A 27,419-nucleotide genomic window follows, 5' to 3' on the forward strand; every position below is an offset into this window, starting at 1 on the left:
TACTGGATTAAAGTATCAGCCTAGACAGTAGCCAGGATTTTATCTGGGCAACGGGGGTCACGGCCACTGGCTAAAGCGCCGGCAAGAGCCCCGCGTCACCTCCTCGGGGAAGGCCTGCCACATTATGTGCCAATTAGGCACTTAAGTAGACAGCGGCAGGCCTTCCCGGGATTAAGGCCAGCGATGGAAGCCCCACCCACTGACAGCTGCTGGCCAATCAGAGGCAGGCAGTTCTTTAATTGAGCAGCGCCACCACGGAGGGCTGCTGCCAGTACTAGATTCACCGGAGGTGCTGGATATAGGCCACAGGTGAGTCAGGGCAGGAGGGGTTTCCACGGGATGGGGGTCATGGAGGAGGGGCGAGTAAGGGGAACAGCAGCAAGGGAAGGGGGGGTGTTTCTCAGTGGGCCCCTCCCAATGCCAGGTCCTTCGATCAGGCTCTAAGTTCCTTTTAACGTGGGATCCCCATAAACCCGGCTGGGAGCCGGCAAGCAACCTGCACAAGTTTGCTTGACATGCTCCCCGTGCGCCAACAGGTCCGCCCACCACTGGGCTAATACCAGCAGCAGCAGCAGGATGAGGCCCTTAACTGAGCATTAATTGCCCACTTGAGGGCCTCAATGGCAGTGGGGGCGGTGGGCCTTTCACAGGCCTTCCCGCCCCCGGATTTAATTTGGGTGGAAGCAAGAAGGTGTCAGGGTTCCCTCCTCACCATCATCCCACCCGATTATAAGCTCTCCCTGCCTCCAAAGTAGCCGCGGGTAAGAGCATAAAATTTCCCCCAGTCTGTGCTGAGGTCTGGAGTGAGGCTTGAACCCATAAACCTCTAAGTCAGGCAAGGGTATTACCAAATGACCCAGGGTTGACTGAAAACTTCTGAAGGAAAAGACAGCCAGACATAAAGTCAGTTAAGAGCCTATAGTCGACCAATCATGGAAGCCAAGACCCTCTTCCTCTGCAGGTAACTAGTGAACCAGAGAAAGGGGAAGAAATATTTTCTCCAGTTAGTGAGGAACCAGAGAAAGGTATAAAAGGAGGACTTTAGTTAGTTAGTTCTATTTTAGTTTAAATAAAGCCGCTTAATTTAGTTAAAAACTATCCATTGGTTACTATGTACTGTATTATATTGGAGTGCAGCAGATGGTAGATGTATGGTATCCCATCCCTGACACCATTGTGTAGTATAATGACCTGAATCCAGAAAGCTATTGGTATCAGAGGATCCGCAAGCTGCTGCCTGATCACCAGTTAAAAGCAGGGCCAATTCTTTCCCTATTAGCGGTGGGAATGGCCTGGTTTTGATATAATACAGGTGGAAAAGTAAATGAAAAGGGTATGTGGAGGTCATGGGCTGGATTTTACATCGGGCGGACGGGAGCTGGCCACCGACGTAAAAGTCAGTGGCGAACCCGCTTCGGTCTAGCCTGGGGATCCATCCCGCATTTTATGGGTCTCCAGGCTTTAATTGTACCGAGGCAGGACGTCCGCCCGCTTGAGGGAGGAAGTACCGCCTCATTGAGCTGCCAGCCAATCATCGGGCTGGCAGCTCTTAGTCCCAGCAGCGCCACCGGGAGCGGTGGCCACTGCTGGGACTGCAGCCCAGCCGAGGACCAAGAGCCAGGCATGCAGGTAAGCTTGGGTTGCCTCGCCGTGGGTAATCTCTCGGGCCCCGACGAGGCAAGGGTGGTCGTTTGGGGGAAAGGGGGCGTCTTGGGTCCTGGGGGTGGTTGGGGAAGCGGGAGTGGCCCTGAATTGGGCACCCTGTGCCCGTTTGTCAGGGCCCACCCCCAGGGTGCTGAGAAGCCGCCAGCTTTCACCGGGCAGTCTTTACCAGCTCCAGGATGCCTGCTTGCCATGGGTAAAATCCCCGTGGAGACGGGCGAAGGCCTTTAAGCAGCCGTTAAGTGGCAACTTAAGGACCTTGATTGGCCTGGGGCGGGCGGCCCGTTTTGCGCCTACCCCCCTGCCCTACGTAAAGGAGGCAGGAGTGGGTGGGGAAGGCCTCCCAGAGCCTCTCGCTCCACATTACGTCACTGCACCCCCCCCCCACTACCATCCAGCTCGCTGGGGTGGTGTAAAATTCCAGCCGATGGGTCACTCCACAGTGTCCAATCTATACATCAAAGTGCTAACAGTTTGGGAGATCAACCTTGGCCAACAGGGACCTGAAGCAGTAGTCAAAGCTAGTCTTGCTCTGCATCTTTTATATTATCTGCAGGTCTTTATAAATACAATAGAACTATAATGTGTTTGCTGCCCCTAGTCGGTTTATTTTATCTAGACCCTTTATTTATAATTTTGAACTTAAATTGAATTTTACATGCAGAGAAAGGGAGGGTTAATGGCTCATGAGACTGAGAGAGTAGCAAATCCCGACATGTGGGATTTTACGGGGACTCCCGAGGTGGGATCAGAGGGGGGGGGAGGGCAGGGAGAATCGCAATGGGTAGTGGGGGTGGGGCAGAGAGCCCATAGCCCAGCGATCTTCCCAGGGGTGGGAAATGCCAACGACAGCCTTCCCACCCACAGGCTAATCGAGGCCCTTAAGTGGCCTATTAACAGCCAATTAATGGCCTCTTCCTGCCACCGCAGGGATATTACCAGTGGCTGGGGGCAGGGGGGGGGGGGGGGGGGGGTGGGTCGCCTCCGCCACGTGGGGAGGACGCCTTGTAAAACAAGGCGGCTGCCTGTGGGCTTGGAAGTCCCTCTTTTGTAGGCAATTTGTGGCTGAGGCCTCTGCAGTACCGGCAGTGGCCACCGCTGCCAGTGGTGCTCTGATAATGCTGAGCTACCGGCCCTCTGATTGGCTGGCAGCTCTTGGAGGTGGATCCCTGTCCCTTTAAAGACTTTAATGGGCTGGGGATCCCGCCTCCTAAAACTTTGAATGAAAAATACCAGAGGATCGGTCCGGGGAGACACGAAGAGGCAGAGGCCGGGTTCCCCCTGTCTTTCCGGCCCAGCACCAGGAGCCCCACTTCCAGCACAAAATCCAGCCCATCTTGTATGCATCACGCTGTTTTATTGATTACATTGCCATGCTGAATCCAGGGAAAGCATTTGACACCTTAACCAGCATTGTCAATTCTGGTTGCAAGTATTCCTGGAGGTTTCATTAGATGACCTCTGGTCTCCAACTGCCTCACCCAGTCAAATAGTATTTTTTCCCCATCTCCAATATTTTTATATTAAGTAAAAGTGGTAAGAGAATGAAAACAAAAATAATATATTTTTAATGCCCCTCTGATTTTTCTTCTGAGTTGAGTATACCAGTCTTTAAGTCCTGGAATGTGGGCAACCATAACTTTAACCTGCGTTTAGCTGGCTTTAGATGCGAGCATAAAACAGGCGATATTGGATCAGCCACACATTATACATCTGTACTGATTTTCATTCTCATCAACTTCATTAGAAATAAAATCAGGAGAGATGTTCACCAGGCAGCTGATCTGATGTCATCTGTTTTACACTATCACCCAAAGTCCAAATTACCCCCGTAGATTAACGAAACCCCCTGTGGAAAAAGACACTGAAAGCCAATTTCTCAATTACCCCGAGCACCATTCTCACCACAACGATGTCACATGCAGTCACTTCAGCAACAAGCTTTGAACTCATTTAAGCCATAAAGCTCTTTTTGCGAGTAAACTAAAAATCAACCCTGACAATCAATTTTTCAGAAGGCACTGCCCCTTTAACAGTTCAGTCTCATGTGAGATTACGCCAAACTGAGATTTTTTAATAAATATATATAAAACCAGCTTTAAGTATCACTAAGGTCCACAGAGACCTTTCGATTCGTAGCCACTCACCATGTGAAGTTTCTTCCAGAAATTCTGATCCTCGGGCACTTCTCTAAGGCTGGGTGGTATGTACCAAAAGCAGACGTTTGCGTACTCCGGCTAGGGATATAACAAGATGCATACAATATTATTATGTCATGTAGCAACAAATGCAATAATAACTGAACACATCATTCATGAGGTTTCTGAAACCACACTTAAGAAACAGATATTCGACTCTGAAATTCCAGTGTAAGGTGTATGTTATGCATTAGTCACTGAAGGGACAGGAATATTCCTCTGACCTCTTCAGGGATCATTTTAACTTTGGTTAATGGTGTGAAATGAGCAAAATCGGACAAGGGCAGTTAATTTCATGTTGCCGGATTTTAGAGTTGCCAATTTGTTTGGACATATTCCTGCAGATCTCAGCAGATGATCTCCTGCCCCAGAATGTCAGCCTTTTCCCGAAATTTAATCTTTTGGTGATCAATAAATGAAAGTATTCAAAGAAAAAAAAACAAATTTTTTTAATGCACCCCCCCCCCCACCCCCCGCTATGATTTTTCTCCTTGCTTGGTCACAATAGTCTCCAGAAGATCAATCTTTAATTTATGTCGTCTCCAGGATTGATAACCCTACCTGTTTTTACACCATTGTCCACAGTTAAAAGCACCGCCGGCCAGTTCCCAATGAGTAGCACAGCAATGTTCAATTGTTAGGCAGGGTTGAGCAAGCTCAGCTAATGATTCTATGCTCCAGTGCCTTAAGAGTACAGCTGTAATTTTTTCAACTCCTCATCAGATGATAAGGGAAGTAAAAGTAAACTGCACTCTCAAGGTGGGAATGGTCCTTTGAGACTGGGGTTAATGCATATCATTGAACCAGAAGACAGGGTTTACTCTGCTTCTAACCTGGCTTACATACTCTCACAGGGTTTCCAAAATGGAAGACTATTCATTCCTTCGCAGTTTTATGAGCAAAGAGAAAAAAGGAATTCCCCTCACCAACAAAAAATACGTCAGTATTCAATGGGCAAAAGCTGGTAAGTTTGTTAGATGTTAAATTATAAAAAATACATGCAGGTTTTGAAAGTTGCAATGGAGCTCAGTACTCAGGAGATTCAGAAATTATATCCTGGGGGAAACCATAGCTAGGAACCATCGTTTCCTGTCACATTTTATCTCCTTGTTAAAGATACCTCTTCCTGTGGATAACATTATAAGTGGGCAAGTGTTTTATATTCACCCAAACACTTAGGGGATCATTTTAACCTGATCTTTTGGAGTCAATGGAAAGTAGAATGAGGTGGGTGGTTGATCTGATCCCACCAGTTTTGTGTCGAGCAGGTGAGCTTAAAATCACCTTCCAAGAGTATGAAGTAGCCTCAAACACAGTTCTCACCATGCCTGAGTCTGAACAGTCTGGCCAAGGGTCTTTGACATTGCCCAGTGATCATACCCAAAACCCAATCTTGTCACCAATATTAGTCACTGGATGGTGCATGGAAGCAGGAGGCTGGTTCAGGTCAGTTTCCCCTCACCCCAACAAACCCTGACCCCCCCAACCCGCCCAACATCCTCACCCCACACTGGGGATGTTGAAATCGACAATAATGTTTTACAACTGCCTCAGGTGAGATCAGGTAACTCCCCACAGGCCCAACGATTGAACTCTGGGCCTTTCCTCTAGGTCTTTAAAATTTTGAATGAGCTGGATAGAGGAGATGTTTTAACTTGTGGGGGGTGACCAAACTAGGAGCCATAAATTTCAACTGGTTACTAATAAATCCAATAGGAAATTTAGAATGAATTTCTTTACTCAGAGAAGCATGGAGCTTACTACCAAAAGGAGGAATCAAGGAAAATAACATCGATCATTTAAGGGGAAACCAGAGGCACAGAAGAATAGCAGGACAGGTGGGAGGAGGTTCATGTGGAGCATAAGTACTGGTACACACTAGTCGGGCTGAATTGTCTGTTTCTGTGCTGTAAATTCTATGTAATTCTAGATGTATGGCTCAGCATCACACAGTGTTATATCCAACAAAAGAGAAGCTTAAAATTTTCATAAGCCATTGTACAATGGGTTCAGGGAAAAAAGTAGTTCCAAGCGAGATGGATAATTGAGACCCATGCTTGTGACACACCTGGTTACTGCCACAATTTTGTTTTATGAAGTCATGTAATTTTCACACATGCCTCAAGATTTGAATTTCATCCTGATGTGTTCCAGATTAAAGAGAAATAGATAAATAGAATTTGAAAGCCAAACAAATGGCTGACATCTTGCAGGAAACAGCTTTTTATCTAATTGAAAGCAACAGCAACTAGTATTTATACAGCAATTTTAATATAGTAAAATATGCCAAGGTGCTGCACAGGCACATTATCGGACAAAATTTGACACTGAGCCACATAAGGAGATATTAGGGCAGGTGACCAAAACATTAGCTTTTAAGGAGCATATTAAAAGAGCAGAGATAGTGAGGTTTAGACAATTCATATAGGAGCACAAGAAAATGGCAAGTAAAAGACCAGCCTGCAACACACTCATGATGACTGGAACATCAGGACTAGATGCTTCCTAACAACCACCACATACACACACCCCACCACCCCCATCCACTCCATAGCTCCGCAGTATAATAATCTTCTATGATAGGCAAACCCAAGGCCAATAAGGGAAAATATTCACTGGAAAATTCCTCTCCAACTCTCAGGTGATTGAAACCAAACCAGGATTTCACATGGACCATATGTTATCTGTAAAGCCATTTATCTTCCATATGATCTGTGACCGTAAAGAACCAGTCCACCTCTCTATTGAACGTATATAGAGTCAGCACCCATCAGTACCAGCCACCAATGCATTCCAGAGGCTCACTACCCTCTGAGAAAAGAATTGCCTAATATCCAGTCTATTGCTATTCTTACATAGTTTAAACTCATGTCCTCTGAACCTTCCCAATCTGTTGAACTGGAATAATCTATCAATAGGTATATTATCTAGCCCATTCATTATTTTATAAACCTCTAGCAGGTCACTTCTAAGACTACGCTACTCCAAAGTAAACAGACCCAGCTCCTTAAGCCTCTAGCGAGACAGTTACTCGCCCCAATTTCTCTGCCCTCTGATGCCAAGGTCAAAGATGTCACTGAACGGCTGCAGAGCACCCTGAGGGGGGTGACCAGCCAGCAGTCATGGTCCATATTGGTACCAACAACACAGGTAGGAAGAGGGATATGTCAGCTAGGTAAGAAATTAGCAAGAAGGACCTCAAAAGTAGTAATCTTCAGATTACTCCCAGGACCATGCACACGTGAATATTGAAATAGGAGGTCAGTGCAGATGAATGCTTGGCTGGAAAGATGGTGCAGGAGGGAGGGCTTTAGATTCCTGGGGCATTGGGACCAGTTCTGGAGAAGGTGGGATCTATATAGGTTGGATGGGTTGCACCTGAACAGAGCTGAGACAAATTTGCTTGCAGGGTGATTTGCTATCACTATTGGGGAGGGATGGAGATAGCAGAAGGGCTTGTCATAATCTACCCATCTTCCCTGGATATGGGGGAGGTGCCAAAGGATTGGAGACTGGCAAATGTGACACCCTTATTCAAGAAAGGGTATAAGGACAGTCCTAGCAACTGCAGGCTAGTTAGTTTAATATCAATGGTGGGTAAGGTTTTGGAAACAATAATCAGGGGAAATACCAACGGACAATTAGAGAGGTTCAAGTTAATTAAGGATAGCCAGCATGGATTTGAAAAAGGTAGATCATGCTTGACGAATCTAATTCAATTCTTTGATGAAATAACAGAGAAGGTTGACGAAGGGAATGCAGTGGATGTTGTTTATATGGATTTTAAGAAAGCCTTTGATAAGGTACCACATAAAGGCTCGTTAACAAAATTGAGGCTCATGGAATAGGAGGGTCAGTGTCCAATTGGCTAAAAAATTGGCTTAAGGACAGAAAACAGTGAGTCGTATTAAATGGTTGCTTTTCAGACTGGAGGATGGTAGATAGTGATGTTCCCCAAGGGTCAGTGCTGGGACCACTGCTTTTTTTGCTATATATAAATGACTCGGATCTTGGAATACAGAGTAGAATTTCAAAATTTACTGACTACACCAAACTTGGAAGTGCGGCAAACAATGAGGATAATATGAACCACCTGCAACATAGATATAGATAGGCTGGCAGAATGGGCAGAGAGGTGGCAGGTGGAATTTAATACTGAGTGATGCATTTTGGCAGAAGGAATAGGGAGAGGCAATATAAACTAAATGGCACAATTCTAAAGAGTGTGCAGGACAGAGGGACCTGGAGGCGCATGTGCATGGATCTTTGAAGGTGGCAGGACATATTGAGAGAATGGCTTGTAAAACATATGGGATCTTGGGCTTTATAAGTAGGGACATTGAATACAAAAGCAGGGAAGTTATGCTGAACCTTTATAAAGCTCTGCTTAGGCCCCAACTGGAGTACTGTGTTCAGTTCTGCTCACCACACTTTAGGAAGTATGTGAGGGGCCTTGAGATAGTACAGAGGAGATTTACCAGAATGGTTCCTGGGATGGAGAATTTTAGCTACAAGGTTTTTGCAAAAGATGGGTTTGTTTTCCTTAGAACACAGGAGATTGAGGGGAGATTTAATAGAAATGTACAAGATTATGGCAGGCTTAGGTAAGTTAGACAAGGAAAAACTGTTCCCGTTAACAAATGGCACAAGAACTAGGGGACACAGATTGAAAGTTTTCGGCAAAAGATGCAGGGGGAATATGAGGAAGTACTTTTTTACACAGCGGGTGGTAATGACCTGCAACTCGCTGCCCACAGGGTGGTGCAAGTGGAGACGATCAATGAAGGCAAGAGGAATATTGCGTGCAATTCTGGTCGCCACACTACCAGAAGGACGTGGAGGCTTTGGAGAGGGTACAGAGGAGGTTTACCAGGATGTTGCCTGGTCTGGAGGGCATTAGCTATGAGGAGAGGTTGGAAAAACTCAGATTGTTTTCGCTGGAACGACGGAGGTGGAGGGGCTACATGATAGAGGTTTACAAAGTTATGAGCGGCATGGACAGAGTGGATAGTCAGAAGCTTTTTCCCAAAGTGGAAGAGTCAGTTACTAGGGGACATAGGTTTAAGGTGCGAGGGGCAAAGTTTAGAGGGGATGTGCGAGGCAAGTTTTTTTACACAGAGGGTGGTGAGTGCCTGGAACTTGCTGCCAGGGGAGGTGGTGGAAGCAGATACGATAGCGACGTTTGAGAGACATCTTGACAATACATGAATAGGAAGGGAATAGAGGGATATGGCCCCAGAAGTGCAGAAGGTGTTAGTTTAGGCAGGCATCAAGATCGGCACAGGCTTGGAGGGCCGAATGGCCTGTTCCTGTGCTGTACTGTTCTTTGTTCTTTGAAGTCAGATGGCCACCTGAGAGAAATAGACTTGCAGGGATATGGGGATCAAGCCAGGGAGTGGGACTGACTGCATAGCTCTGTGAAGAATCGGCCTGGACTCGATGGGCCGAAAGGCCATAAATGTGCCATAAATGACTCTATGGTAGTAGGTGATATAACAAGGTACAACTTGAGAGGGTGGGAACTAGGGTTGATACCTAACCCCAGAGATTGCTGGGAGATGTGGGGGCACAGGGTGCAGGGTTTTAGGTTATCTAAATGTCATGAACTTTTGGCTTTTTGGTTAATGGAAGACCCAACCTGTAAGTGAACCACAAACAACAGGCTGCCAATGAAGACAAAAAACAGAAAAAAAGTAAACTGGAACAGTAACAACCCACAGTCTTTTGTCTGCTGATACGAAATCAGCAAAAAGCAAATATGGAACAGGAAATTTCGTTATCCAGAAAGTGGTGAGAATGTGGAGCTTGCTACCACATGGAGTCGTTGAAATGAATAGTACAGATGCATTTAAGAAGAAGTTAAGTAAGCATACGAGGGAGAAGGGCATAGAGGGTTATGCTGATAGTTAAGTGAGAAAGGGAGGGCAGGAAGCTCAAATGGAGCATAAATGCCAGCATGGACTGGTTGGCCTATTTCTGTGTTGTATATTCTATGTATTTCTATGAAAGGTCAGGACTTTGGACACTGCAACAAAAAGTAACAATGAGAGGCCTCTTTTGTGGGAGATGGAAACTGGATGAAAAAACCTCAAAAATCTAAAGAAAACCAAAACAATTGTACACCAACATACAAATTAGGAGCAGAAGTAGGTCACTCAATAAGATCATGGCTGAACTGATGGTAACCTCAACTCCACATTCCCGCCTACCCCCAATAACCTTCCACCCCCTTGCTTATCAAGAATATATCTACCTCTGCCTTAAAAAATACTCAAAGACTCTGCTTCCACCGCCTTTTGAGGAAGTTCCAAAGACTCACAACCCTCTGAGAGAAAAAAATTCTCCTCATCTCTGTCTTAAATGGGCGATCCTTTAATTTTAAACAGTGACCCCTAGTTCTAGATTCTCTCACAAGAGGAAACATCCTTTCCACATCCACCCTGTCAAGACCCCTCAGAATCTTATATGTTTCAGCAGGGGAGACAATGTGAAAGAAAACTAGGAAGAATTGTTTTGGTGGTGTTACAAAAGTGCTTCCTTTCTTTTAAATATTTTATTTTTTTCAGGACTTCGTTAAAACTGGAAAGATTCCAAGGATGTGATTTTTTTTTTTTACCAAGTTCACCCAAGGGACATTTGAGATGTTGTTTGAAAGTCACCTGTGCTGGAAGTCATGTGCTACTGGCTCAGTAAACAACAGAACCATTGGTGACCTGGGGGAAAAAATGGTTACAGAGAAACCACATGTCATGGTTTATTGAGGTCAGGAGGTCGAATCTCTCTTTGGGGTTTGGATATTGTTTTCAGTGTAGTTGGGGTGTGAACTGTTTGAAGACAGTTGGTATTTTCCTGCCAAGGAAAGAAGAAACCACCCAGCTCACCTCCTCCTCTACCTCTTTGAAGGAATCCTGCAAAGATCCAGTATGGGAAAGCTAAAATCCCTGGTGCTGCATAGCTCCTGGGAAGTTGAAAAAAAATCCTGCGAATCAAGTGTGTGCTGATGGAAAACCCTGATGCCACATTTCTCCTGGAAAGCCTACTAGAATAATTTTCGACATCTCCAGAACGGACTGCTTCTAAAACGATCCCAGTGACCCATCTCCGTATACCCAGATGCCAGACCAAAAAAGGGACAACTGACTTCCTTCCATATCTTCTCTTTCTTTTGTCAAGTGTTAGTGAATATTTGGCCAAAGTAGTTTTTTTTCTGTCTTTTGTTTTTGTAACAGACCTCTGCAGAGAGAATTTCTGTATTTTGTTTTTCCAGTGTGTGTGAGTTATTTGGGGAATTTAAAAAGGGAACTTTCATATTTCAATCTGTGTGTTAATGCTTTGCTTCATTACTGGTTAAGTCTTGTTTTATAAAAAAGTGATAATTTTGTTGTTTATTAAAGAAACTTGGTTGGTGTATTTCATTCTGGGATATAAAAAATAGGGTATATGATTGGCTGTATCAGTAACCAGGTAAATACTTAAATATATGATGTGACCTGTGGAGAAGTGGAACTCGAAAAGACAATGCACTCCTCCCGCCTTAGTCGTAACAATAGCCACCCCTGGCCAGACCATGTTCTGAATGGTGTACCCAGTTTTGAGTATTATTTAGAGCCACTGTTTATTGTTATTCGTCAATTGAATTCTTTTTATTCGTTCATGGGAGGTGGGCATCACTGGCAAAGCCAGCATTTACTGCCCATTCCTAATTCCCCTTGAGAAGGTGGTGGTAAAACAAAATTCAATGCATGTAGTCTTTAGTAATCTTAGTAGCAGAGTCTGCAGCTGGTGTCTCTGCTTAAGATTAGAACTAGTAATTGGGTTATTTCCCTGAACATAGGGACAAATTAATAGGTAAGTCAAAGGTCAAAGATTTGCATAAAATACTTACCTCCAGAATCAGCCGGAATTCTTTCTTCTTCTTAATTTCATCAGCCAAATACCTGCAATTAGAATCAAATGTAGGGTATCAAGATTAAACATCAACAAACTTTTAAAAACTGTTGTTATGACTGTCCATTACAGTCAAAGCCCCCAATCAAAATATATGATTCTGATTGTGGTAGGAGAAATGCACTGTTAATTCAATCCATCCCTCTACAGATTGACTAACACGTCATTTTAAAGTTTCCAAATTAATGAAAGACCCAGCCAAATTGTACCATCTATTAACCCCCGAATGAGGCTAACCAAACCAGATGTCTTTAAAATCAACAAATTAACCATTTAATTAGAAAAACTAAATTCTTAAACACTTCTTTCTTCTTTGGCCTCCTTGTCTCGGGAGACAATGGATAAGCGCCTGGAGGTGGTCAGTGGTTTGTGAAGCAGTGCCTGGAGTGGCTATAAAGGCCAATTCTAGAGTGACAGACTCTTCCACAGGTGCTGCAGAGAAATTTGGTTGTCAGGGCTGTTACACAGTTGGCTCTCTCCTTGCGCTTCTGGCTTTTTTCCTGCCAACTGCTAAGTCTCTTCGACTCACCACGCTTTAGCCCCGCCTTTATGGTTGCCCACCAGCTCTGGCGATCACTGGCAACTGACTCCCACGACTTGTGATCAATGTCACAGGACTTCATGTCGCGTTTGCAGACGTCTTTAAAGCGGAGACAAGGACGACCGGTGGGTCTGATACCAGTGACGAGCTCGCTGTACAATGTGTCCTTGGGGATCCTGCCATCTTCCATGCGGCTCACATGGCCAAGCCATCTCAGGCGCCGCTGGCTTAGTAGGGTGTATATGCTGGGGATGTTGGCTGCCTCGAGGACTTCTGTGTTGGAGATACGGTCCCGGCACCTGATGCCAAGGATTCTCCGGAGGCAACGAAGATGGAATGAATTGAGGCGTCGCTCTTGGCTGACGTACGTTATCCAGGTCTCGCTGCCATAGAGCAAGGTACTGAGGACACAGGCTTGATACACTTGGACTTTTGTGTTCTGTGTCAGTGCGCCATTTTCCCACACTCTCTTGGCCAGTCTGGACATAGCAGAGGAAGCCTTTCCCATGCGCTTTTTAAATTCTGCATCGAGAGACAGGTTACTGGTGATAGTTGAGCCTAGGTAGGTGAACTCTTGAACCACTTCCAGAGTGTGGTCACTGCTATTTACGGATGGGGCATTTCTGACGTCCTGTCCCATGATGTTCATTTTCTTGAGGCTGATGGTTAGGCCAAATTCGGTGCAGGCAGCCGCAATCCTGTCGATGAGTCTCTGCAGACACTCTTCAGTGTGAGATGTTAATGCAGCATCGTCAGCAAAGAGGAGTTCCCTGATGAGGACTTTCCGTACTTTGGACTTCGCTCTTAGACGGGCAAGTTTGAACAACCTGCCACCTGATCTTCTGTGGAGGAAAATTCCTTCTTCTGAAGACTTGATCGCATGTGAGAGCAGCAGGGAGAAGAAGATCCCAAACAGTGTAGGTGCAAGAACACAGCCCTGTTTCACGCCACTCAGGATAGGAAAGGGTCTGATGAGGCATCGCTATGCTGAACTGTGCCTTTCATATTGTCATGGAATGAGGTGATGGTACTTAGTAGCTTTGGTGGGCATCCAATCTTTGCTAGTAGTCTGAAGAGACCACATCTGCTGACGAGGTCAAAGGCTTTGGTGAGATCAATGAGAGCAACGTAGAGGGGCATCTGTTGTTCACGGTATTTCTCCTGTAGCTGGCAAAGGGAGAACAGCATGTCAATGGTGGATCTCTCTGCTCGAAAGCCACACTGTGCCTCAGGGTAGACACGCTCAGCCAGCTTCTGGAGCCTGTTTAAAGCGACTCGAGCGAAGACTTTCCCCACTATGCTGAGCAGGGAGATTCCACAGTAGTTGTTGCAGTCACTGCGGTCACCCTTGTTCTTACAGAGGGCGATGATATTGGCATCGCGCATGTCCCGTGGTACTGCTCCCTCCTCCCAGCACAGGCAAAGCAGTTCGTACAGTGCTGAAAGTATAGCAGGCTTGACACTCTTGATGATTTCAGGGGTAATGCCGTCCTTCCCAGGGGCTTTTCCGCTGGCTAGAGAATCAATAGCATCACTGAGTTCCAATTTTGTTGGCTGTACGTCCAGCTCATCCATGACTGGCAGAGACTGTGTTGCATTGAGCTACATTCTTAAACACTACTAAGACATAAACAACATTTAAAATTGAAAAAAATTAGAGTCCTTGCAAATGTACGCTCCTGCCGGAGGTGAAAAAGTCCAAGGTTGCTTGAAGTCCTCACAGCCGTCCAATGGGGAGAAAAAGGTTCTTCAACAGCAGAACAGTCTGCAGTCTAATTCCAGCTGTAAATGATGCTTTCCTTCTCCAGCGATGAATTTCAACAATTAACAACTTGCAAACACTTTTTAAATGAATCAATTTGGCTTTAGAATTTTTGAGGGATAAAAGATTGTCATAGTCTTCCTTCGGTTTAAATTATCAGAGATCTCTGTTTTGGCTTGAGGATTGTAGAATTTTGAGAGATAATAATAAATAAACAGACTAAATTCTCTTCCTTCAGTTTAAATGGTCTATTTCTCCTTTCAGGTGCTAACACACAGCTGTCTGACTGAGTCTCCTGTTAGAACAGTCTGTTTGCACTACAAGTCAGTTCAAAATTGAATTGTAACAGATGTATCTCTCAATACTCAGTCCGAGTGGCTGTAACCAAGGCAACAAGAATGCATCCAGTCTCCTACTGGCTGCGTCCAAGACAACGAGAATGCACTCTTTGACTCAGTCTTTAGAGCTTGCTGCCTTAAAGCAGTATGGCTCTTTTCCAGCCTTAAAGGCACACCGCATTTTTCCCAGAAAAAAACTACAGGATCATAACACTGTCCAAAACCATATAATTACAGAAAGCTTGAAAAGTAGGGCCAATGCTGCCTCTGAGTAGAATCATCAATGTATTGTACTTGATTTGCAGGGCAATAATCTTTAAGAATTATAGGCAGACTGCATGTTCCAATCCAGGCTGGTGAGTGGTATATGAAAATTTATTGCAAACAGCGTGAGAGCTATTACCATTTAAATTAAATTAGGGCCAAATGACATGCACCTTAGATATATAGACCTGTCAGCACTATGCTGGCACAGATCTTACCGTGTTATTCCCAATACCCACTGTGCTTATTAAAGCTAATATTTTTTTAAATGACAAGGAACAGATAGATGTGGTCTGTAAAAGGAATTCTGCCATGTCAACTCCATTATTGCATTCACTTCTGTATCAAACTATGGAGTAAGGTCTTGTAGGGCTCCTTTCAAACTGTCCTGGGAACAACCTGCACAAATTATTGCTGGCACCAGAGCAGCTGGAAAAACTTTACTGTCACAGCAGGGATCTGCCAAACCAAGTCTGAACCAGGAGAGTGGCATCTATTTATCACATATAATAATGCCCAGTGGTGAGAGCTGATAGCCTGCTGTTAAAAAAGAAAGAACCTGCATTTATAGAGTAAATTTCATGGCCTCAGGATGACCAAAAGAAGTACGTTCTGAAGTGTAGTTGTTGTATGAAACACAGCAGCCAGTTTACACATAGCACTGTCCCACCAACAGCAATAATAACCAGATAATCTATTTTAGGTGTTGGTTGAGCAATAAATATTGGCCAGAACCCCACAGAAAACTCCCCTGCTCATCTTCGAAATAGGATCATGCAATTTTTTAAGTCTACCTGGGAGGGCAGACACCTCGGTTTAATGCCTCATCCAAAAGACAGCACCTCCAACAGTGCAATACTCCCTTAGTACCGCATTGGGTGTCAGTCTTTTGTGTTCAAGGCTGGAATCTTACGATCCCCAACGAGTGGGCTGGTGGCGGTCTACAATTTTACGTAGGGCGGCAGCGGCAAACACTCTGCTTGCCCCAGGACAATCAAGGCCCTTAAGTACCCAATTAACTTCCACGTAAGGGCCTCCTCCCACCACTACAGGTATTTTACCCTCGGCAGATGGCAACGGCCTCAAGAAGACTGCCAGGTAAAAGCTGGCAGCCTTCTTGCTTCGCTGGGGGTGGCCTTCCTGATCGGGCACCCTGTGCCCCATGGAGTGTCGCTCCCGAAGCCCTAACCAGCCCCACTGCACAACACTCCCCCCGCCCTCCCCACCGACACCCCTTGCCTCGCTGGGGCCCGGCCAATTGTCCCCAGTGAGGTCCCAAAAACTTACCTTTGTTCCAGGGTCATCCTTCACCTTGTTTGCGATGACTGGGTGTAGTCCCAGTAGTTGCCACCACTCCTGGTGGCGCTGCTGGGACTAAGAGCTGCCAGCCCGCTGATTGGACAGCAGCTCCATTAGGCAGGACTTCCTGCCTCAAGGAGATGGAAGTCCCACCCAAGGCCAATTAAGGACCCAGGGAGTGAAAAATCCCAGCTTGGTTCTGCAGGCCTGGCAAAGGCAGGCTTGCCCCTGACTTTTCGGCCGGTGGGCGGAGTCTCCCGCCCAACATAAAATTCCAGCCCAAGTCTCTGGAGAGGGGGCTTGAACCCACAATCTTCTAATTCCAAGGCAAGGAATACCATTGAGCCACTTATCCTACCTATGCTAGAGGAACAACCTGTGTTGATATACCTTACCTATGCAGCCTGAAATCAAACACAGAGCTCCCTCCACCACCCCATGCTCTTCCCAATTCCAATGCAATCAAGATCTGTGTCTGTTGGTCTCTGGACTGGGAGCTCTTTCACAGCTCACAGCGGCCACCTGTCAAGAATATGTGCTGCTGCTGTCATTTATCTCTGAGCCAAATTCCAAGCCATGACCTCTGAGCTTGTGTACAGAAGACTCTATCAATCAGGAACCAAGTCATGTACATCATATTAATATGCTTACAAGAGGTTGAAGAGGAATTTTCCAGATTTTGTTTCCTGATTGGCTTGGATATCTACCTGGTTTTCTGCTCTCTCAAAAGATTGCATGGCTCTAGGTGAGTGGGAAGTATCTATATCATGGTGCATAAGGCATCTCAACTATAGGGGACTGGCTGAATGGACCGTTGGCCATTTCCTATCTGACAGTTTTGCTTGTTTCTATTGAAAGTTATTCCAATAATAAGAGACCATTTACTGGTCACTTTACTCTCTGAACAGTCAACTTCACAGAGATTGGAATCTGGCTCATCTACCCATTCACCCAAGTCACCCTGCAGTTGCAAAATATCCTGTGACAATTCAGTGACAATGGGCAGGATATTCCAGGTCCCGCCGAGGTCAGGAACAGAAAATGAAAATACTGGCGCCAACCAGTGTGCCAGTTTCCCAGCACCATTCCCAGCTCCGGCCATTTTGGGGGAGGCAGGTTCAGGCTCTGGCAAGGCTGGCCACCCCCATGAAGCAGGCAGCCAATCAGGCTCATTAAGAACCTTGTTAACGGTAGGTAATGGAGCCCAAACGGGATTTTCCAGTCGGCTTCCAGTTTCCCGATGCTTTGGGGGGCTGTTCAACTACCTGGGCATGCAGTGACAGGCCGGGGTGCCAGCACTCCAGACCGGCCTACAGGCCCTCCCTGCCTGCCTGGGTTACAGGAAAAGGCCACCCTATAGAGAAATTGCCCTACCTACCTCCCCACAGTGGTGCCTGGCTGCATTTTCTGGCTTTTATTTCCATTTTTTAAAAAGTTGGTGAGCAGGCGCTTCCATGTTGAAGCTCCCTTTCAGTTACTTACCATTTATTGCAGCCGGCTGCTTCTCTGAAGCTGGAAGGCCTCTGATTGGCCCGCCAGCTTTGAGAGCCCAACCAACACCCTTAATTGGACAGGGAACCTGTCCCATGCCAATTAAGGGGGCACCCCAGTCAAAATCCCAAAGAGTGACTGTTTCCCGCCAGCGGTAGGTTCAGGATCCAGAAACAGTCCCAGCTCCTGTTTCTCATCCCCAAAACGAAAATTCAACACAATGTTTCTTTCTAGAAGTTATAACTATAGGAAGTAAGGCTGAAATCCTGTTTGTGTGCTAGAAATTCTATGTAAAATGAATGTGCTAATTACATGGTACAATGACATAAAGAGGCTTCATCTCCCAATTGTATCTGGGAAAACCACTTGCCAAGGTATTTCTTGAAAATTTGTAGTGCAAGATTGGGGTTTGTGGGTGCCACCAAATCCGAGAAACTAATCACTAAACAGATCAACAAACTATGTTTGTGGTTGACATCAGTCATTAGATTTTCTGGTTTTATGCAAATTGGGAAATTCCAGAACATTCTGAAATTCATCTGCAAATCTTTTGATAATGATGGGGACTGCACCAACGGCCTGAATTTTACCAGCCTCGGTGTGGCCCTCCCGCAGCCCAGCAGCGGGGCCTTCATTTAAATCTTAAAATTATGTAAACTCCGTACGGAGTTCTGAGGCGAGACACTGGTGGGTAAGGGGGGGGGGAGGACTAAAATTCCCAGGGCAGGAGGGAGGGGAGCGGGGAAAACATTTTTTATTGGATGAGGGGATGGCGGGAAGGGGTTGAAGGGCAAAAGTGATGAGGTTGGGGGGGAAAGTTCAGGGTGGGAATAAAATTAATGCTTGCCATATTGGCATGTAAAACAACCATTATGGGGGTTGGGAAAGGGCCTCCAGCTTGTGATTTTTATTTTTAAAAATTAACAATGTACTTTATCTTTAAACACTCAAATTTTTGTTAAGGGCTTGAGGCCCTTTAAAAATGGCGCCGGTGCCTGCGCGGTCTCACCAGATACCATTGCCAGGGATGGAGCAGCCGCCCCCGATAACACAGAGGGGGCAGCCACTCCGCCCCCTCTATTTAAATGAGCCCCCGCATGAAATATTGTCGCCGTGCAGTGTGGCACGCTTATAAAATTCAACGCAACAAGATTATAATTCTTCATATTCCTCAACTAGACTTAAAAGATCATCCTATCCATGTAAAAGCGTTTGACCAAACCTGTTTTTGCTTATTTGTAATTGTGTGCAACTCTGATATAAACACAGCATCTTTTGACTACATGTGATATTGTTATAATGTAGGTGAGAATTAGCCCTTCTGGTTCTTTACCAATGTTCTCGCTAACCTTTTTTTTGGAATGCATGGGCAATTTGCTTAATAAATCAGCCCCTTTAAATTTTTTTACACATTCGCACATGTGCGAGAGGCCGCCTCGTGCATGGCCTGTGGGGGGTCTTTTGAAATTTCAGTCGTGCAGCTTGGAAGGAACATTGCTCTTCACACTGTTCAATGCACAAAATATTTGCTAAACACTTCCTTGAAGACAGCTCCTGTTTAAAGGTGCAGTCCACTTAAATTCGAGACAAAGACCCTGAAATGTCTGAGCTCCAGGAGGATGGAATGGAAGATTTCCATTGTGGGATAGAGGGAAGGCAAGAATTTGGAATGGATCATGGTTCTTTCAGGATTCTACCCCATTTTTTGGGGCTCTTTGAATTCCAGTGGTGGGTGGGGGGGGGGCAGGTGTTGCTGTGGGTGAATCTTCTGAACTCAAGCTAGTTGAGAGATTTGAAAAGGCTCCAAATCTTTGGAAGGCAAAGGCAAACAATCTGGTTCAGTCTCCCAACCATCTGAGCAGCACTGACCAGCTGTCTAAGCCAAATGTGACTGAAGCACCCTTCCATGTGCAATATGAATGAAACCATGCTGGATCCCTCACTTTATGATGGGGGAGGGTCTGCATTTTTGAACACAAGCAGGTAGAAATTCAGCTAATGCAGTGGAACCCCAAGAAAATCATGCATGGCACTTGTGTTTCAACAGAGAGCTTGTGGAGTCCACTTAACAAAAGAAAAAACATGAGCTATTAACTAAATTGATCAAACTTTTGCAGTTTAATGCCCAGATCCTCAAAGTACAATCTGCACAACATCTTATTTTCAGTGGTTCATTGGGTAGAAGTTGGGGGGAGGGGGGGGGAATCAATTTATTTGACTGCATCTTTCCTAAGGATTGATAGAACTGACATTTGAGAATTAGATCTTCTAATTGTCTTGGGTTTCTTTGTGTTATCTTAAGCAACACAATGAGGTACATGGATTCCAATTCCTTGAAGATCTCTAGAAGGTTTATTAACAGCTAAACTAATACATGCAATCCAGAGCAAACTATATACAGAACCTTTGTCCAGGGTGTTGCTGTGCAGAGTGAATATGGCTTCTAGTCCATGACTACATCCTGGTACTTAGCTCATTAACATACTGAGTTTTTAAAGGGGCATCACTCTTAAAGCGATCATACAACACTAACAGCCAGACTGTAAAAGGGGAAGACAACAAAGAAAATGGCCATTTTGCTTTAGCTGTTTGAAGATAATGGTATCAGACAAGAAGTGTGCTTATTTTGTAACAATGTTTCAAGAAGTGCTTTGACAATGTGATTTATGTCATTGTGAGCTATACTTACAAATAAACTGGAGATGGTTTGTCAATATTAATATCATGTTCATGAGGGAGAAAGGAGTAGAAGGATATGCTGATAGGGTTAGATGAAGAGGCGTGGGCGAAGACTCATGTGGAGCATTAACACCGGCATAGACCAGTTCGGCCAAATGGCATGATTCTGTGCTGTAAATTCTGCACAATGTGTAATTCTCTCTGGGTTGCACATTTGGCTGAATCTTAAAGCAGAAGACACAATATATTTCACACGTTCCTTCAGCCAGCTGGATTCCGCCAAGCTCACACTGAGATTCTGTTTTGCAGTTAAGATGTCCATTTTAGGACATTCCCTTTCAAGTCTACAACAACAACTTGTATTTATATAATGCCTTTAACGTAGTAAAAATGGCCAAGACACTTCATAGGAGCATTATCACATAAAATTTGATTGCATGATCGCCAATGGTAGAGAGATTAAATTCGGAAGTGCTCAAGAAGTCAGAATAGGAGGACTGCAGGCATGGAAGAATTTGAAAACAAGGATAAGAATTTTAAATCTGAGGCATTGCTTAACTGGGAGCCAATGTAGGCCAGCGAGCACAGGGGTGATGGGCGAATGGGTCTTGGTGCGAGTTAGAAGACAGGCAGCAGACCTATGAATGACCCTTTATGGAGGATGGAACATGGGAGGCCATCCAGGAGTGTATAGGAATAATCATGTCTAGGTAACAAAGGATGAAGATTTGAAAAGCAGATCAGCTGAGGCAATGGCAGAGTTGAGCAGTTATGGAGATGGAAATAGGCGGTCTTAGCAATGGTGTGCAAAAGTGGTCGGAAACTCATCTCAGGGTCAAATATGACACCAAGGTTGCAAATAATCTGGTCCTGCTTCAGACAGTTGCCAAGGAGAGGGATGGAGTCAGGGGCTAGGAAATGGAAATGAACAATGCTGTATTCCTGGTTTTACACATTAAATAATCCATTAACAGCATAAATTGCAGACACAGACTTTCCCCTCTTCAAGCCTCAAAGCTCAAATCTTTCATCACCAAGGCTGCAGCTTCTGATCAATTTGAGCAAGAGGAGCGAGCTGGGAGTTAGCAAGGAAAAGACATGCTAGACAGGTATTTAAAAGAACACAAAACAAACAGGTAAGACTTGCAAATGGTGGAAGTCTGAAATAAAAACATAAAGTTCTGGAGAGAAGCATCATGTGAGTCAGTATCAGTAAAGAGAAAAGACAAGTTGTGATATTGGGCTGAATTTTGTTGAAGTCCCGACATCGGGATCCATGGTGGGGAGGCCGGAAGATCGTAATGGCAGCGGCCAGCCACAGAGTCCAACGCCGGGAGTGCTGGGCCCAATCTTCCCAGCAGTGGTGACGCTCCGTGGTGGCCTTCCTGCCACTGGACGACGGGATCTGACTTTACATATGTAAATTAAATTCACACCAATCTTACCGGCCGCCCGGGATCTTCCAAGAGGCAGCCGGCGCTCACACGCCTTCACTTTCCCATCCAGGGAAAGGTGGCGCCACCAAGGTGGGGATACTTAAGTTTTTCAGTTTGGGGCGGGGGGTACGGGGTCCAATCAGCATGTGTAGTATAGGGGAGTGGGGAAGGAGTGACCTCTGCACTTTGAACAGTTGGGCGGGTGGAAGGTCAAATCTTCCAGGTAAATGTTTTGGCGGGGTGGGTGTGGAGGAGAGAGCAACTATCATATGTTAGTCTTATTGGGGGAGAAGGGGTAATTATTTTCTTTTGCAGTGTACTGGGAGGCGATGGTACGGCTTTAAATATTTAAATTTAGTGGCAGGTCTGGCTGCCTTTTAAAAATGGCACCAGCGCCTGCGCAGAGGTATCTGACACCATTGCTGGCATCGCAGAGCCTGTCCGCATCACATGATTGTGGGGTTGGGGGGGGGGGGGGGGGGCGGGTCGGCCCGATTGGAGTATTATCTTGAGCCGGTGCGCACTAGATCGCGGCAGCATGGCGACGCGCAGCCCGCACATGCGGCTGCCATTTTCTCCGTGCTGGGAGAAATGAATTCTGCCCTTTATGTGTGTAACCCATCATCAAGCTGACATCTGTTATCTTAGCCTTCAGTTCAATGACGCCCAAAACATGATAAACTTTTTCTCTTTCTTTACAGAGGCTGATTAATCTGCTGCATATTTCCATCATCTTCTGTTTTAATTTGACAAAGCATTTGCTCCAATAGGCAACCACATTCTGGAACTGAATGTAACAGCCAAGGAGTGACACAGCAGGATCACAGCAAAATAGTAGGACCACAGTAATAATGTAGGACCACTGTAATACAGCAGGACAACAGTAATCATGCAAGATCACAATAATACAGCACAACAGTAATAATGCAGGACAACACTAATAATGCAGGACCAGAGGAATAATGCAGGGCCACAGGAATACTGCACGGCAATCGTAGTACTGCAGGATAATTGTAATACTCATGGACCACAATAATACTGCAGAGCAATACTAAAAATGCAGGATCACAGTAATAATGCAGGATAATAGTAATACTGCTGGACCACTGTAATACTGCAGGACCACAGTAATACCACAGGAAAATCGTAATACTGCAGGATAATTGTAATACTCATGGACCACAATAATACTGCAGAGCAATACTAAAAATGCAGGATCACAGTAATAATGCAGGATAATAGTAATACTGCTGGACCACAGTAATACTGCAGGACCACAGTAATACTTCACGGCCACAGTAATAATGCAGGAGAATAGTAATTCTGCAGGACCACAGCAATACTGCAGGGCCACGGTAATACTGAAGGGCAATAGTAATACTGCAGGACCACAGTAATAATGCAGGACCACAGTAATAGAGCAGGATCAATGTAACAATACAGGACCACTGTAATACCACAGGAGCAGAGTAATAATGCAGGCCCACAGTAATAATGCAGGAAAATAGTAATACAGCAGGGCTATAGTAATACTGCAGGTCTACAGTAATAATGCAGGATAACAGTAATAATGTACGATTATAGCAATGCTGCAGGACAACAGTATTAATGTGCGATAATAGTAATACAGCAGGACAAAAGTAATGCTGCAGGGCCACTGTAATACTGCAGGGCCACAGTATTACTGCAGGACTACAGTATTACTGTAGGGCCACAGTATTACTGCTGGATAATAGTAATACAGCAGGGCCACTGTAATATTGCAGGATAATAGTAATACTGCAAGACCACAGCAATAATGCAGGATAGCAATAGTACTGCAGGGCAACATTTAAGGCAGAACCATAGTAATACACCAGGCCAACAGTAATAATACAGAACCACAATAATAATGCAGGATTACAGTAATTATGCAGGGCTGTAGAAATTTTCCAGGACCTCAGTAATACAGCAGAGCCACAGTAATACAGCAAAATCACAGCAACAGGTGTCAGGCATAGCTCAGTTGGTAGCACTCTCACCTCCAAGTCAGAAGGTTGCGAGTTAAGTCCCACTCCAGGACCTGAGGACAAAAATCAAGGCTGACACTCCAGTGCAGCACTGAGTGAGTGCTGCACTGTTGGAGGGGCCGGCTTTCAGATGAAACATTAACCGAGGCCCCGTCTGGATGTAAAAGATCCCATGGCACTATTTTGAAGAAGAGCAGGGGAGTTATTCCCAGTGCCCTGACCAATATTTACCCCTCAATTAACATCACAAAAGAACAAATTATCTGGGTTATTATCAAATTGCTGTTTGTAGGAGCTTGTTGTGAGCAAATTGGCTTTTGCGTTTCCTACATTACAACAGTGACTACACTTCAAATAAAGTACTTAATTAGCTGTAACATTCTTTGGGACATCCAGTGGTCATGAAAGGTGCTATATAAATGGAAGTCTTTCTTGTACATACAGAATACTACAGGAACTTGCAGCAAGTACAAATATATACATTAGTGAAATCTAATGGCTACAGATTTGTCACATTGAATGCAAAGAAAGTAGTCCCCTCCATTCATTGGTTGGTTTTATTAGGTACTCCTTCACTTTTGTCTTATGTTTTTAATTCCTTTTTTTCTGCCTTAGGATTGAAATATCTTACACCATCTTGTCCTTATCCATATTTGACTTATTATAGGCATGTTCCTCCCTTTAACATGAACACCACTGTCTACTTCTACCCTTTGGTCAGAAATAACCACGAGTGTTTTTCAAAGCACTGGCCTCTTCCATTTTCAAATCCAGTTCCAATTATGGGTTTAGGTATCATAATTGCATAGTAAGATCACATGTATTAGACTTTACTTCATTTACCCACGAGTATAGTTCAAAGGACACACTCAGACTTAGAGACCACTGGGTTCAGTTGAGATACCCTTTACCCCAATGCTCCCTACCCCCTCACCCAATTTAAACTGGCACAAATGGTTTCCTTCTGTACTGTATGAATATGTACAAATGTTCTTCCTGTATCAACTGTATAAGCAGATACCACAACCACATACATGAATCGGTAATGCCAAACATGTTACTTCAGCCAAACATGTTACGCTCAAGGCTCAGCTACACATGTTAATGTCCTACCTGGCAGATGCAAAAGCTCGGTTGACTCTCTCCTCCAGTCCACTTGATCCCACAGCCTTCCATGTCAACCAGAATTTGAAAGAGTCAGCCCGCCGGCTGCACTGAATCGACTTGTCACCTTTATCTAAAGCAACATTGTAGAACTTATCCTGTTGGAAGAGGTACATAGCCTGACCACAGTGGCATCTGTCTATCAAGCCCTGAAAAGGAAAAAAACAGAGATGAATAAATATATGAAATACGGATGTCACTATTGAATAGATCAGCACCCTTGAAATACTCCCAGCTTTTCATCAATTCAAGAGTTTTTTGGTGCTTTCCTGACACTCTAGGGAGCACTGGTGCTACCTTTATAACTCTCACTGGCGAAATCCCCAATTCTATGCTTGCTTCTAGGTATGAATCCTTCTAGCTTCTCCCCAGTCCTTCTTCGTTTCCCTGGTCCACTCACAGACCACAGGGCAGATCATTTCCTGCTGAGCCTTTATGAGCACTGTTCTAAACTATTCATACAGGCAAATGCGAAGCCTCTGCCCTGCGTCTCCTAAAGCAACACAGCGTGATTAGGAACACAACAGAATCTTGTCCTGTCTTTGATGCCAACATTTGCTGCTCTCATCTCAGTACATTATCAAAGGTAGGCAGAGACATTAGAATTTTTTTTAATTCAATTTAAAGTCAAATGCTCCATCCATATTTTCAAGCTTGTTATCTCAAGCCAAAAAGTATTCTTAGTTAAGAACATAAAACATCAGAAATAGGAGCAGGAGTAGGCCATTTGGCCCCTCAAAGCCTGCTCTGCCATTAAGTAAGATTAAATAAAAATTTGATTGTGGCCTAAACTCCACTTTCCTGCTTGTCCCCCTTTACTCCCTTGAAGGTCAAAAACCTGTCTAGCTCAGCCTTGAATATATTCAATGATCCAGCCTCCACTGCTCTCTGGGGTAGAGAATTCCAAAGATTAACAACCCTCAGAGAAGAAATTCCTCCTCATCTTCATCTTAAATGGGAGACCCCTTATGGAAACTGTGCCCCCTAATTCTAGATTCCCCTACGAGGGGAAACATGCTCTCAGCATCTACCATGTGAAGCCCCCTCAGAATCTTAGAAGTTTCAATAAGATCACCTCTCATTCTTCTAAACTCCAATCAGTATAGGCCCGACCTGCTCAACCTTTCCCCATAAGGCAACCCCATTCATCCCAGGAATCAACAGTGAAACTTCTCTGAACTGCTTCCAATGCAACTATATCCCTCCTTAAATAAGGAGACCAAAACTGTATGTAGTATTCTAGGTACGGTCTCACCAATGTCCTGTACAGTTGTAGCAAGACTTCCCTCCTATTATTATTCCATCCCCTTGCAATAAGTGCCAACATTCCATTGCCTTCCTAATTACTTGCTGTACCTGCATGCTAACTTTTTATGATTCATGTATGAGGACACCCAGATCCCTCCGTATCACAGCATTCTGCAGTCTCTCTCTATTTAAATAATATTCTGCTTCTGTATTCTTCCACGAAAGTGGTCAACCTCTCATTTTCTCACATTAAATTCCATCTGTCAAATTTTTGCCCACTCACTTAACGTATCTGTATCCCTTTGCAGACTCTTTGGGCTGGATTTTACCTTAGGCGGACGGGAATTCGCCACCGGCGAACCCGCTTCCGCCTAGCCCAGGGATCCAACCCGCATTTTACGGGTCCCCGGGCTTTAACTGTCCCGAGGCAGGACTTCTACCTGTTTGAGGGAGGAGGTCCTGCCTCAGTGAGCTGCCGGCCAATCACCGGGAGTGGTGGCCACTGCTGGGACTGCAGCCCAGCTGACCAGATGGATCCAGGAGTGAAGCTAAGTTGGGCATGTCTCACCAGGCAGATTGGTCCTTCCCTGGTGAGGCTGGAGTAGTCGTTTTGGGGGAGGGGGGGACGTCTTCGGTCCCGGGGGTGGGTTGGGAGGCGGGGGCAGCCCTCAATTGGGTACCCTGTGCCCCTCTGCCATGGTTCCCCCCGCCCCACCCCCCGCCCCCGTGGCGCAGAAAGGCCGGCAGCTATCACTGGGTGCACCCACATGCCATGGGTAAAATACCCGTGGAGGAGGGCACAGGCCCTTAAGTGGTCATCAAGTGGCCACTTAAGGGCCTTGATTAGCCTTAGGCGGGCGGGCCGTTTCCCCCCACCCCGCCCGATCGCCGTAAAGTTGACCGGAGGCGGAAGTGGGGTGGGTAGGCCTCCCAGAGCCTTCCGCTCAATTTTACGCCACCCCCATGCCACCAACCGACCTGCTGGGGTGGCATAAAAGTCAGCCCTTTGTGTCCTCCTCACAACTTGCTTTGCTACCTATCTTTGTATCGTCAGAAAATTTGGCTACAATACACTTGGTCCCTTCATCCAAGTCATTAATATACATTGTAAATAGTTGAGGCCCCTGCACTGATCCCTGTGACATTCCACTGGTTACAGTTTGTCAACCTGAAAATGACCCATTTAACTGGACTCTCTGTTTACTAATATATTACCCCCATCACCATGAGCTCTACCTTGTGCAGTAACCTTTTATGTGGTACCTTATCTAATGCCTTTTGGAAATCCAAATACACTACATCTACTGGTTCCCCTTTATCCACTCTCCTTGTTATATCCTCAAAGATGTGGGAAATAAAAAGTATTATTTGTGCATGTGCA

The 27,419-nt window shown here is 45.2% G+C and overlaps 1 protein-coding gene across 3 annotated transcripts in view; it reads right to left on the minus strand.

Moving 5' to 3' along the window:
* Positions 1-27,419, minus strand: part of LOC137383486 (acidic amino acid decarboxylase GADL1-like) — a 101,459-nt gene that overhangs the window by 19,342 nt on the left and 54,698 nt on the right. For all 3 annotated transcript variants that reach the window (XM_068056482.1, XM_068056477.1, XM_068056492.1), the window contains 3 exons: positions 24,740-24,939; positions 11,746-11,797; positions 3,810-3,899 (listed from right to left, as the gene is read on the minus strand). In XM_068056482.1, the coding sequence (XP_067912583.1) occupies positions 3,810-3,899; positions 11,746-11,797; positions 24,740-24,939 (342 nt within the window). The remainder of the gene's footprint in view (positions 1-3,809; positions 3,900-11,745; positions 11,798-24,739; positions 24,940-27,419) is intronic.

This window comes from Heterodontus francisci, chromosome 2 (assembly GCF_036365525.1).
Source record: "Heterodontus francisci isolate sHetFra1 chromosome 2, sHetFra1.hap1, whole genome shotgun sequence".
NCBI lineage: Eukaryota > Metazoa > Chordata > Chondrichthyes > Heterodontiformes > Heterodontidae > Heterodontus > Heterodontus francisci.